The sequence below is a fragment of the Palaemon carinicauda genome, chromosome 38, assembly GCF_036898095.1.
Source record: "Palaemon carinicauda isolate YSFRI2023 chromosome 38, ASM3689809v2, whole genome shotgun sequence".
NCBI classification, from domain to species: domain Eukaryota; kingdom Metazoa; phylum Arthropoda; class Malacostraca; order Decapoda; family Palaemonidae; genus Palaemon; species Palaemon carinicauda.
In genome coordinates, this window is record NC_090762.1 from 9,618,476 (window position 1) to 9,631,492 (window position 13,017).

At 38.3% G+C, this 13,017-nt stretch overlaps 1 protein-coding gene across 1 annotated transcript in view; it reads left to right on the top strand.

Annotated features, from left to right (window-relative positions):
• Positions 1–13,017, top strand: part of LOC137630052 (MAM and LDL-receptor class A domain-containing protein 1-like) — a 217,898-nt gene that overhangs the window by 120,332 nt on the left and 84,549 nt on the right. Inside the window, exons 48-52 of the mRNA XM_068361542.1 lie at positions 1,694–1,835; positions 4,403–4,626; positions 4,791–4,953; positions 5,458–5,674; positions 5,971–6,121. Of these exons, the coding sequence (XP_068217643.1) occupies positions 1,694–1,835; positions 4,403–4,626; positions 4,791–4,953; positions 5,458–5,674; positions 5,971–6,121 (897 nt within the window). The remainder of the gene's footprint in view (positions 1–1,693; positions 1,836–4,402; positions 4,627–4,790; positions 4,954–5,457; positions 5,675–5,970; positions 6,122–13,017) is intronic.

Genomic DNA, 13,017 nt, shown 5'->3' on the forward strand with positions numbered 1-13,017 from the left:
GTTTCATCTCTTGAAAGCATCCTCTTCTTTCCTTGAACATCAGCAACATTTTTGGGACCTATGGCTATAGAATTACAGGTTGAATAAAGCATCACGAAAACTATAAGTACAAAATCAAAATCACCAACATTAATTCAATCTGAACAATAGCATTGCCAGAACGAAATGATTGAGGGACTCCAATACATAGATGCACGATGGGAACGATGCCGATCAATAGGAGAGTAGGATTTTCTGGTGGTAACTTGCATCTGGGTAGGGAGTTAACCAATGAGAGAGCAGGACGATTTCGGAAAGTTTGAAATTGTGTCGTGCGAATTTTGAAATTATTCTTTGATGGCTGAGTGAATTTTGTTATGTATTTTGATATTTTAGAATATGAGGCAAATCATTCTAGGTTTTTCTTTTCGTACGGTGAGTTTTTCGTATACAGAAACTTTTGTATCATGAGGTATTACTGTATATTTATTTCTAATTATGGGCCTCAACTTACAAACATTTCACTTGAAAATATTCGGAGATACAAACACAAACCCAACTGAAAATAAAATTGATAAGATAAAGAAATATTGTAATAAAACAATATTGTATACTTCAATAGAGTAAGCAAAACAACATTTGCAGTAACCTGATATCTATTTCATATGAAACCCAACTGCTTGTTGACTTTTGTAGCTGGACATCATAGGTATGGGATTCAGGTTAAACCTACCATAGGTCAAATTTAGAAAAAAATTCTACTTACAAACAGCTTTCGTGGAACCCATAAAGTTTGTAAGGAGAGGACCTTCTGTATATCTATATCTGATATATATCTGTATCTATATTTATGTATCTTTGTATATAGATACATATGTATAAATTCTATATTCCTGCGATGGAGAGGCTGAGGGAGAATTCAGATTGATACACTGTACAGTAATATCCTTCCTTATGTCGGTTTGACGTACGTTAGACCCGACTTTACATTATTCATCCTTGAGTATTAAATTCAAAAATAAAAAATAAGTATTAAATACAAAAATAAAATCCTCATTATAATATTTTTCCCAACCTTATGTCGGTTTCTACATTATAAGAGAATGATTAAGTGTTTTACTGTACTTCACATGGGAGCTTATTAACCCTTTTACCCCCAAAGGACGTACTGGTACGTTTCACAAAAGCCATTCCTTTACCCCCATGGACGTACCGGTACGTCCTTGCAAAAAAATGCTATAAAAATTATTTTTTTCATATTTTTGATAATTTTTTGAGAAAATTCAGACATTTTCCAAGAGAATGAGACCAACCTGACCTCTCTATGACAAAAATTAAGGCTGTTAGAACAATTTAAAAGAAATATACACCAAAATGTGCTGGGAAAAAAGTAACCCCTTGGGGGTTAAGGGTTGGAAATTTCCAAAAAGCCTGGGGGTAAAAGGGTTAATGTAGGTACTGTATGCAGTTTTAAAGAAAAATATAGCAGGTAATAAGTACTTTTTCATGTTCAGTATGTGTACAGGGAACGTATAAGTTACTTTTATAAGGCGATGTCCTTACTTGGTCTCTTCGAACCAATATTCAACGTAGGGAGTGTTATTACTGTGTACTGATTATGTTTATGAAGTAAATCTTTTAGTAGCATAATATACTGCACATTTCTATCCTCTCATTGCAAGAAAATATATACTAAGCATGTTTACACTTTCAGGCGGGCACTTGCAGCTTTGAAGAAGCTCATATGTGTACATGGGGAGTGGAAAAGACAAATCATGTGGCATGGATGTTATCTGATGGGTTAGAGATACATGGTACTGGACCAGATAAGGATCATACTACTAACAAAACAGAAGGTAAGAAATGGGAGAAAACAGGTATTTGAATGATATGTTATTTCTATCAACCTCCTTGGATGTTATATCACTTTTATCTTGGGAGCCTTGGCTATGGCGGCGTTATACCGTAATAATTGAAAAATTAAACGTATTCTTTCCTTCCAATATACCAATGCCTTTAGTAAATAAGGAGACCAATGTCGTAGAACAATACAATGCTGCGTGTGTCGAATCATCTCAAGTCTGAATATTGACTTTGAACAATGTTGACATGTGCTCAAGATGGTCTGGCTTTTTTTATGTCATTTAGTGGTTTAAAAATGCCTTGCACAAACCAAAATGAAAATTCCATTGTTCTTTAAATTATTGGTAGACCTATGTTAGATGAATTAGAGGGTTTCGAAAACCTCATTGTTGTTGAGGGTACAGTGGATAGTTTCTTTGAAGGCAGATGTAGCACAGTTGGGTTTGTGTTGAAAATCCCTCATCTTCAAGCACCCCAGTGCGACAAATTTCTCTATAGAAGCCATGGTTCCAGCAGCCTCATCCACATCTCAACTGACATCAGCTTTGATGTTTAGAATTTTTGTAGCAAAAGGAGAAAGAACTGCATTTTTTTTTTTCAGACAAAAAAAAAAAAAAAAAAAAAAAAAAAAACTGAAAGGGAAATGCTGCTATTATTCCCAATTATAGAATCTTCTTAATTTGGTCTAAGAGGGACTTCTTGAAATTGACCAGGATCCCCAATTGATCCAACAACCTGAGTAACCATACATTTTAATCTTGGATCATTTTCAATGAATTGCTTAGAATTAACCAGTCATCCAGGTATAAAAGCACTTTTAAATATTTTTTTCCAAGTAGGTTAAATAATTCAATTATTGAATTCAAATTCTGATGTCCGGCAAATTTATCTTCTAAGATAATAGCCATAACCCTTTTTATAGAATCTGCAAAGGAAAGTTATTAGAAATCACTTCCTACTGAATTACCCCTAAACAACCTCTTTAGGCAACCAACTTGCAAAATCTGAATTTAAGGATCCCAACTGAACAGTGAACTTCGAGAAGACATCTCTAGCTTAGACCTCAACTGCCGATGCTTCCCGCAGGCCTTCAAGGTGATAATTATTATCAAATGCCCTAGGGTTTTGAAGATCTTCTTACCCCCTGAATGGGGAAGGTTAAAATAAAGGGGGATGAGATATGAAAAGATTTGAATATTTGCAGCTCAATTAATCATACAGATACGTCACATTATTGGCATTAGGTGAGTTATTGTGTTTGTGAAGAGGCACGGAAGTCATTAACATGATAAGTATGTAATTTATCTCTCTGGGGCATGGGAGTCATTAACATGATGAGTATGTAATTTATCTCTCTCTCTCTCTCTGAGGCATGGAAGTCATTAACATGATGAGTATGTAATTTATCTCTCTCTCTCTCTCTGAGGCATGGAAGTCATTAACATGATAAGTATGTAATTTATCTCTCTCTCTCTCTCTCTCTCTCTCTCTCTCTCTCTCTCTCTCTCTCTCTCTCTCTCTCTCTCTCTCTCTCATATGCTGTTATGCATGTACTAGTGATTTAGGGAAAGGTCATAGGAAAATATCTTTATTATTATTTATCCATTCATCATAGTGGCTAGCTTTTCTTCATTTCCTTGTTCTTTGTATCACTGGAAAGTGATTTTATGTCATCTATCCACTGTTTATTTTATTGTTATTGTCTCGTATGTAGCCATGTTTTTTATATCTTCCTTGCAGAATTACGTTAGTGATTCATGGTTCAGTAGTTATGATTTCAGTCCTTAATATATGTTTCACTCTGATTTATTTGGATTTTATATTTCTAAGATATTGGATAATGACCTCTTCATGTTTTCTTTGCTCAAGTCCTTAGGAGGATTATACTGTAGTATCATAAGTGAGGTAAGGGTATTTGAGGGATTCACAATTCCACACTATGCATTTGATTTTACATTATCTTTAAAATTTATCATCTTTTCCTCCCCTCCTCAGGATCCAGTGCAGTCCCATATTACAAAGAATTTCAAAATATAAAGCTTGATGGTTAAGCTAAAACTATCCTTTTGCTATTATTATTATTATTGTTTTGATTATTTCTATGAATCTACCCTGATGTTCATATTACTTCTGTCTCCAAAACCCCTGCTATGTCGATGTTACCCTTTAAAATTGAAAACTATCCATTTTTTTTCCTTCCAATATACTAATACCTCAAGTAAACAATGAGAATGATGGTGTCTACTAACACTGCATCTGTCGTATCATATTCTTTAGTCTTAAGTCAATTGAGACAACATTGACAGCGCTCCAGATTGTCAGAGTTTTGTGATTGTAGTTTAATTCATTTAGTGGTTTAAAGATTTTGTTGTTACTTTGACTGTCTCAGTTCCCACAATTTTATGTATAACATTCTTTTATTTTTTATAGATTAGATCTATCTATCATATTGATGTGATTTGATTCAATGTTGTTAGACATAAATATGATGCATGCAAATCAAGTATTTTACATTTGTCATCAAGCTTAAGTTTTTTATTTTTTTTCACCTAAATTACAGGGGGCTATGTAGTCATGGATGTCTCAGGAGCTGCAAAAGGGACCATAACTTCACTGATAAGTGAAACCATTGATGATGACGTTTATGGATTCTGTTTTACATTTTTCTTCTCCATGAGCATTGACGAAGAAGCAAGTCTTACTGTATCTGTTCGATATAATGAGAAAGAAGACCTTCTTTGGAGACTTCCTGGTAGCAATACAAATGAGTGGACATATGGACAAGTGCGTTGCTCTGGCTTCTTATCTCTCACTCAAAGTCATGAAAAGCTAAACTTGTGGTATTTGTCACGTAAATTTTATTTATCTTATAAAGGTTTAATTCTCTTAGAAATCCCTTCAGATGTCATTGATAGTACTCAAGGTTTTTTTATGATCGATCGTCACAGGTTGGAATTCCTTCTGGTCTGGCAAAAGATGGCATTAGGATTGTCATCAATGGTATTACAGGATCAAAAGCAGATGGCGTTTGGATAGCTGTTGATGATCTTTTCACTGCAGTTGGAGGAGGTTGTAGTATCCAACCCGCTGATGCTACACCAGAATCAGAAGGTTGGCTATATGCATTGGGTTTTACTAAAATATATTCTATAAGGATACATAGTTATTACTCATCTGTTTTAAAAGTATAAAGAACGAATTTTATTTAAATGAATTCTCTAATGATACATAGTTATTACTCATCTGTTTGAAAGCTATAAAGAATAGCGTATAATTACAGAACTTATATGCATTGACATATTTTAAATTTTTAAAACTATAAAGAATGAATTTTATTTAAATGCATTCTCTAATGATACATAGTTATTACTCATTTGTTTGAAAACTATAAAGAATAGCGTATAATTACAGAACTTATATGCATTGACATATTTTAAATTCTATTATTGTGTTTGGTGTGTATTACATACTGTAGTTATTTTTATTAACAAGATGCATTCATAGCTATGATTGTCTTTTATTTTTATATCAGAATGGTGCTTTTCATTTGTCAGTGAGAATATAGTAGATATATTGTTTATTTACGTATGTAATTTATCTTTTTGTATTTTGTAGAGGTTATCTTCAGTTGTGACTTTGAAGAGGATACTTGTGGTATGACCCAGAATGCTACTGATGACTTTAAGTGGGAACACCAGAATGAAGAAGAACCCGAGGAACTTCCACCAGGAGGGTACATCTTAACAGATGCCCTTTATAGAGATAAGGGCATGAGTGCTTCAATATCCACACCTGAACTGGTTTACAATGGACTCCAGTGCCTATCTTTCAGGTTAATTTGAGTTCTGATCTGTCTGTAATTAGGCAACATTATGGCATTATTCGTGTCCTTTACTTGCCCAGTGTATCTAGATTGTTGCTAATTCTTGTGAATTTTCATAAAACTACACTGAATTTTACCATATATCCAGTGTGTTGTTATAGTTAATTTTAACAATTTTAAGTTTAATTTTTTACAGAATTTAAAAAAAAAGTTAGACCTCACTATAAATATAGCAAAGAGTTTAAGTCTAACATAAGTGAGATCTACCTTATTTCCAACTTTTTGAATATAAGTATCATTTGCAGATATCGAGTGATTGGAAGTCAACCTGGAGTGCTAGCGGTTCATATGACTGGAGAAAAGGTGCTGAACTCTAATATTTGGCAACAATCTGACACCACTATTTTGAAGTGGCTCAGTGCTCATGTGGAGATCTATTCAGATGCTGCATACTCTGTAAGTTTGCAATGATTTAAGTATAAGAAATCAAAAAGTAAGTGTATATGATAAAAAAATTTCTATTTCTGGGCTCCACCTGTGCCACCCAGTGAAATGCTCCTTTAGCACCATTTCTAAGGTATATAACTGCTATATATTACCAGAGAAAAAATTGCATAGGAATGCCAGGTTGAACCCAGCTCGCTCACCTATATAAGGTGTCGGTATAATATACTGTGGCGTGATAATTCACAACCAGAGGTCTCGCACCATTTAGATATCTCCTCTTCAGTAGATAAGTTAAAATTTGTAATTTTTTTGTATATTCTTGTGCCGTATAATTTTCTTAATTTTCACTGACTGTCTTTAGTCTGGTTACGGGCACATATTATAGAGCTTATAATCAGTCTGCAAAGGGTTTGTAAATTGTTTTTTATTTGGGGACGTATTACTTTTTACTATATGGAGAAAATTTAGGTAAAAGATGAAATTTGGGTATTAACATGTCTTTCATTTCCATACCATCCATTAAACACTTACAAGGTCAATAGCTGTGATGTTCAACTTACATCCTGCCATCACTAGATTTCCTTTTTCAGTGTTCTTAAGGATTCAATGGAAAGTGTTAATATTATACTATTATACATTGAATTTTGTTTATAGTTGGTGTATTCAGTATTGGTATTTTGTATTTGAACAAAATCTATTTAATGTAGTTATTTCAGCACTGTGAATATGGGTGGTATTAAGGGATTTTGACGAAGGAAAAATCTATTTCTGGGGAGAGACCTGTGGCGCCCGGTGAAAAGAGTCCTTCTTATATACCTTTTCTGATAAAACCTTCCAATTATACCAGAGAAAGATAAAAGCATGGAATGCTGAGGTTACAACCCTCGCGCGAGCACCTTTAGGGTGTCGTGTATAAAGCAAAGGCGCGTGAAATCCACTATTCACAGGTTGTCTTCCATTTAGTTAATTCCTTCGTCAAAGGGATGGGCCGATACAAAGGCCCTTGCCAACCACCAGCGCCACACCACCCACGCCACGACGCGAGCGCCATCTGAACAACATCCTTCTGTATTGGCCATGATGGCTTGGAAAGGAAAGGGTGGGATTGTGTAAAATAAAGGGGAAGGGTTTCACCGGGCGCCACAGGTCTCTCCCCAGAAATAGATTTTTCCTTTGTCAAAATCCCTTTTCTGGGTCGATCTGTGGCGCTGGGTGAAAATGTACCAGAGAATGCCTTCCAAGCCCAACAATAACTAATTTAAAGAGGGGAGAGAAACAACACCATGTAAAGAAAATCATAAATAATTAAGGTAAACAAACATGATAACAGGGAAGCCTCCGAGTATCAGAGGAAACATGCTACAAAACTGACATGGCTAAGAATATCCCAACCCTGTAACAACGGTAATCAATAATAGTTACAAACATAACCTAATATGTAATAAACTTAGGGCTAACGAACCACCAAGGAAGCGGCGTCGTGGTGCGAGTGGCGGGTAGGAGGGAGAAGAAAAGAGATGGATGAAAGGAAGAACAAAAGATCACTGGGGAGAGATACGGCTCCCAGCTGCAACTGTTGGGTATTTAAGAGCCTGTAAGTTCATTAGATAGTGGCGTTTGAAGACCATAGGAGATTCCCAACCCGTGAACTTTATAAGGTCATCAAAGTCCATCTTCTGGGGGAAATGATCCCGGATTGGCTTGTCAAACGAAGTATAGGATCTATAGCCTAATACCACGTATGGGAATGGTACCTCCTTGTTCCCTGATAAACAAGGGGCCAGACGATCGGGTAGCAGTCGTGGCTAAAAAGGCCCTGAGAGTGGTGACCGGACATAGAAAAATATCTTGGAGAAGAGGAATAACTTTCCAAGGGGACCACCTATTTTGGGGGTTAACGGCCGAATCATATTGGCGAATTGTCGAGTCCCTTTTGACTGATTCGAGTAAGAAATCGTTTTCCGGTTCAATGTTCGAGTCTCTACGAGCTGCCAACTTCCTGTAGTCCACAAAGTTAGGGTTTTGGACATCCTTGAGTAATCTGACACAGTGAGTTTGGAATACTCGGGTCAGTTTGAGGAACGGAATCCGGATGGGACGGAGTTTCCACTCGAGGAGGAGAGGAAACCAACTGTTCTTGGGCAGTGAGGTGGTACTAAAACCACTGCACCCCGGAAGGAGCGCAGTCGGTGTTAAAGTTTTTAGAAGATTCACTGGGAGAGATAGGGAAATCTTCCTCTAATGATTCCAATCCCGGGGTAATGCGTCCATGGCATGAGCCCGAGGGTCCAGGATTGGGGTCACATAACAAGGAAGTTTGTGATTGATCTGAGATGTGAATAGATCTACCTGGATGCCTGGAACGAACCTGAGTATCCACCGGAGTGAAATTCTGACTCCAGGGAACTCGTCCTGGATAGTGAGCCCGTTCTCACATCCTGGCCTCCCGCTAGGTGAGGTGCTGACAGGAACCAGTTCTTTTCTGTTGCCCAGGCGAAGAAAGTGACCAGGATCTGATTCAGGTTGGGTGACTTGGATCCTCACCTGTTTCCGTAGTGTACCTCGTCTGTGCTGTCTGACACTACTCTGATGTGGGTCGACCTCGGAGGAGTCTCTCTCTTCAGGGTCAAGAACACTGCCATGGCTTCGAGAACATTGATATGGGACTGTTTCATGGCTAGTGACCAAGAACCTGAAACATCTGATGTTCGGAGAAATCCCCCCATCCACTTAGAGACACGGCTGAATGGAATGTCACTTATGGAGGTGGGAATTGTAGAGGAACCGCTTTGGAGAGGTTCTTCGGTTCGGACCATGGACGCAGTCTCATTTTCCCGACAGAGGGGATCTTCGAGACCTTGTCTTCTTATAGGTACTGTAGCTCTCTTTCTCCAAAATCGATTGATGTCTTGAGTTTGGCTTTTATTAGGAGATCTGTTACTGAAGTGAATTGGGAAAGGCCGAGGATACTTTCTAGGCTCTTTGGACACCTGTTTGTGCTTGAGAAATTCTTGAGCTTGGAACCTATTCCTCTTACTTTTGGAAGGGAGAGACAACGTGTGCTTCGAAAGGTCCCACTGAATGGCTAACCATTCTAAGTGGCCTGATGGTCGCAGTCGAGACTTATGGAGATTGACCCGAAATCACAGGTTGTCGAGCGATCGAAGAAATTCCTTCGTAGCTCTGTTACCTTCTATGGCCGGCCGGGCCCAAATGAGCCAACCGGCCAGATAAGCAATGATCTGTATCTCTTGGTTACTGAGTTGTTCTAACACTGCCTCTCCCAGTTTCGTGAATATCCTGGGATCAATGTTGAGGCCGAAGGGCATGTCTTGAACACAAAGGCTTTCCTGCTTAGGTGGAAACCCAGATAAGAAGAGAAGTTTCGAGCTATAGGCGCAAGCTAATAGCGGTCGGTAAGATCGACAGAGGTGGTGACGGTCCCACGGGGAAGTAAGGTCCATACCTAAGAGATAGTCGTTTGATTGCTTTTTCTTGAGTAACCCTGTGGTGTACTCTTTCAGGACGGGAGTGTATTTCTGGGAGAAGGTCACTGGTGGAGGAGGAGGACCTTGAGGCCATTTTCATCTCAAACCGTTAGAGACTATGCTATGATCCCACAGACCGAGTCCAATGGTCACGAAAGTGGTAAAGTCTTCCCTCTACCAGGACCACCGCGTTGTGAGGGAGTGAATCTAGGTCCTTCCCTTCTCCGAGCCCCCTTTTTCCTAGGTCCGCCTTGATGTCGGGACTGTCTTCTACTCCTGTAGCTTCCTCTCTGGTGTCCATGAAAGGAGCCTGAGGGTTCGGATCTAGGGCTGCATGCAGGCAAAACATCCCAACGGAGTTGGACTGTGTACCTGGGGAATCAGTGAGGTAGACCACCTGATGATGGGGGGTCAGATACAAAATCGTCGAACCAGAGGAAGGCTGTGATGACGAGTGGGAAACCGACTATCAATTCCTGTCTGATAGAGGTCTCAGACAGAACGTACTTCCCACAACTGACCCGATCAGACCAACAAACGTGTAGGTCGAACTGGAAGGGCAGAGCCTGGAATTATCGTACCCCCCAGGCTGACAACATCCTGGTCCAGACAGATCGGGCCTGCCCTTTAGGAAATAATACCGTTACCTTCGGTACCTTGTCTAAGCTAACCAAGGCAATCTCTTTCAAACGAACGAATCCGTTGAATGGGAATTCTAGTACCTGGGAGTAAAATCTAGGTCCCCCAGAGGGAGGACGTCTATGCCCTCCAGATTTATGGTACCACCTATATCCGAGTTCCTGAACGGCACTGACTCACCACCCTACCTTAGAGCTCGTCATAGCCCCTTGGATTTCCTTAGAATGTGTTGCTTTTAGCCGTCACAGTCTATGCAGGGTAACATGAACATTAGGATCCTTTAATGGTCCTAGGTCGGTGACGTAGGTAATTGCAAAGCTGAAGGCTCAAAACTCATCCCCACATACCTGCCCGTCCATGGGGTCGTTGTCCAACCTTAGAGAGGACACTCCGAGGAGATAGGGACCTCTAGATGGAGCATTCCTTCCCAACTTCGATACCCAAGGGTGGAGAGCCTCTCTTTGCAGGCCAGAGAGAATCATCATCATCCTGATGGGAACCATGCAGGCGAACCTTCTGTAACACAAAGGGGACATAAGTCTGGATGTTCCTTGAATTTTGGTTAGCGATCCTATTCACAGGCTAGGATCAGCTGTATACTCTTAAAAAGCCATTTTAAAGACAAGTTATTTAATGTATTATCTTCTGGGGTATAGTGCGACACTTGCATTCATGAAATGTGACACTGTTGGCGCATTCGCCACTGGGTGGAAATTTATTTCTATCTGAACACTATGTTGTATGGATATTTATCCATATCTAGACATAGTTAGAATTGACTATGCATAAATATAGGCATAATTAATGTATTTCTATTTGAACACTATGTTGTATGGATATTTAGCCATATTTAGACAGTTAGGATTGAATATGCATAAATATAGGCATAATTAATTTAATTCTATTTGAACACGATGTTGTATGGATATTTATCCATATTTATACATAGTTAGAATTAAATACATGCATAAATATAGGCATAATTATTTTAATTCTATTTGAACACGATGTTGTATGGATATTTATCCATATTTATACATAGTTAGAATTAAATACATGCATAAATATAGGCATAATTAATTTAATTCTATTTGAACACGATGTTGTATGGATATTTATCCATATTTATACATAGTTAGAATTAAATACATGCATAAATATAGGCATAATTATTTTAATTCTATTTGAACACGATGTTGTATGGATATTTATCCATATTTATACATAGTTAGAATTAAATACATGCATAAATATAGGCATAATTAATTTAATTCTATTTGAACACGATGTTGTATGGATATTTATCCATATTTATACATAGTTAGAATTAAATACATGCATAAATATAGGCATAGTTACGTTCATAAATAATTTTTATTTTTTTTTTTTTTTTATTTTTTTTTTTTTTACACAGGTAAAACAAAAGATTGGCCACCCGTGGTCTGAGTGATCTCCGACTGTACCGGATCTCCGGTAACCATCCCCGGTACAAACAAAGGTCCGTCATAGTGACAACGTGAACCAGAGGAAATCTAATATTAACCTCAATGCTGATCGCCTGTACGATATCCGGTTAAGCCGGAGATTCGATGAAAAAGAAACCGTAATAATGAAACTGTGAAATCCTCATCGGTATCACATTGTTAACTCCGGTTCTGGACGTCTGCTTGATCTCTGTTTGTATGGGAGATCCGGTAGCAAAGGCTAGTCCCCGTGAGATCGTGACCGTCACCGGTACGATAACATTAACCTCAATGAATGTTTGAGTTATCTCCAGCGTAGCCGGAGATTCGATGAAAAAAGGGGCCGGAAAGGTGTAATTGAGATCAAACATGACAAAGGTTCGTGTGCAAAAAGGTCTCAGCCGGAGTCTGAGTGCCGGATTTCACCGTTGCACTCCAAATATCTGACTAGTTCTCACCCAATGAGTATCCATTATAGCGGCGTATAACTCAAGGCGGAGCTAAACATAACTCAAGGCGGAGCTAAGGGTGTCGGTATAAATCGAACCCAATTAATGACTCATACACCAACGTTCCTACTAATAGTGTTAGCTATATTAACAGTAACCACATCAATAAAACGTGTATAACATTAAACGTACTATCATCAACTCTGATAATAAGAGGAGGCCTGAATAACTCGTGAACGTATAAAAACGGAGAACGGGAAAATCACCTCCCTTACTCGAGCTAATAAACGAGCACCTTATGTTCTCACTCAAGGTTACATAATAAAAGCTAACATCACACAATAATATAAGGAAAGTAAAATAAAACTGATTGTTTTTATTTTATTTTTATTTTTCCTTTTTCTTTTTAATTTTTAGTCATTGTAATAACCAAAAACGAAGAATAACGACAACTTAACCAATAAATAAGGATATAGTCTAAATCGAGCCTTCCTGGGGCGAGTACAAACTAACAGACTAAATCGCAAACGTTTAAATCGCTATTCGGCCAAAACCATTGTTGGCACTATAATATCCAAATGTTTGTATATTTGTAATTTACCTAATGTCTGATAATGACATAAGGATAAATAACTTAAAGCAATCTGCCGACCTGCGAGGGTCGGGGAAGCAGTGACATGCCCTTAAAATAAATATAAACACCAGCCTTAGCTAAAGGCAAGGCAAATATAAGTGTTAAGTGTATGGGCGACCTCCGGTGAAGCCGGAGCGTAATGAGATGTCCTGAATAATGCCGTCTTAGCCAAAGGCAAGGCAAATATAAGTGTGAAGTGTATGGGCGACCTCCGGTGACGCCGGAGGATAAT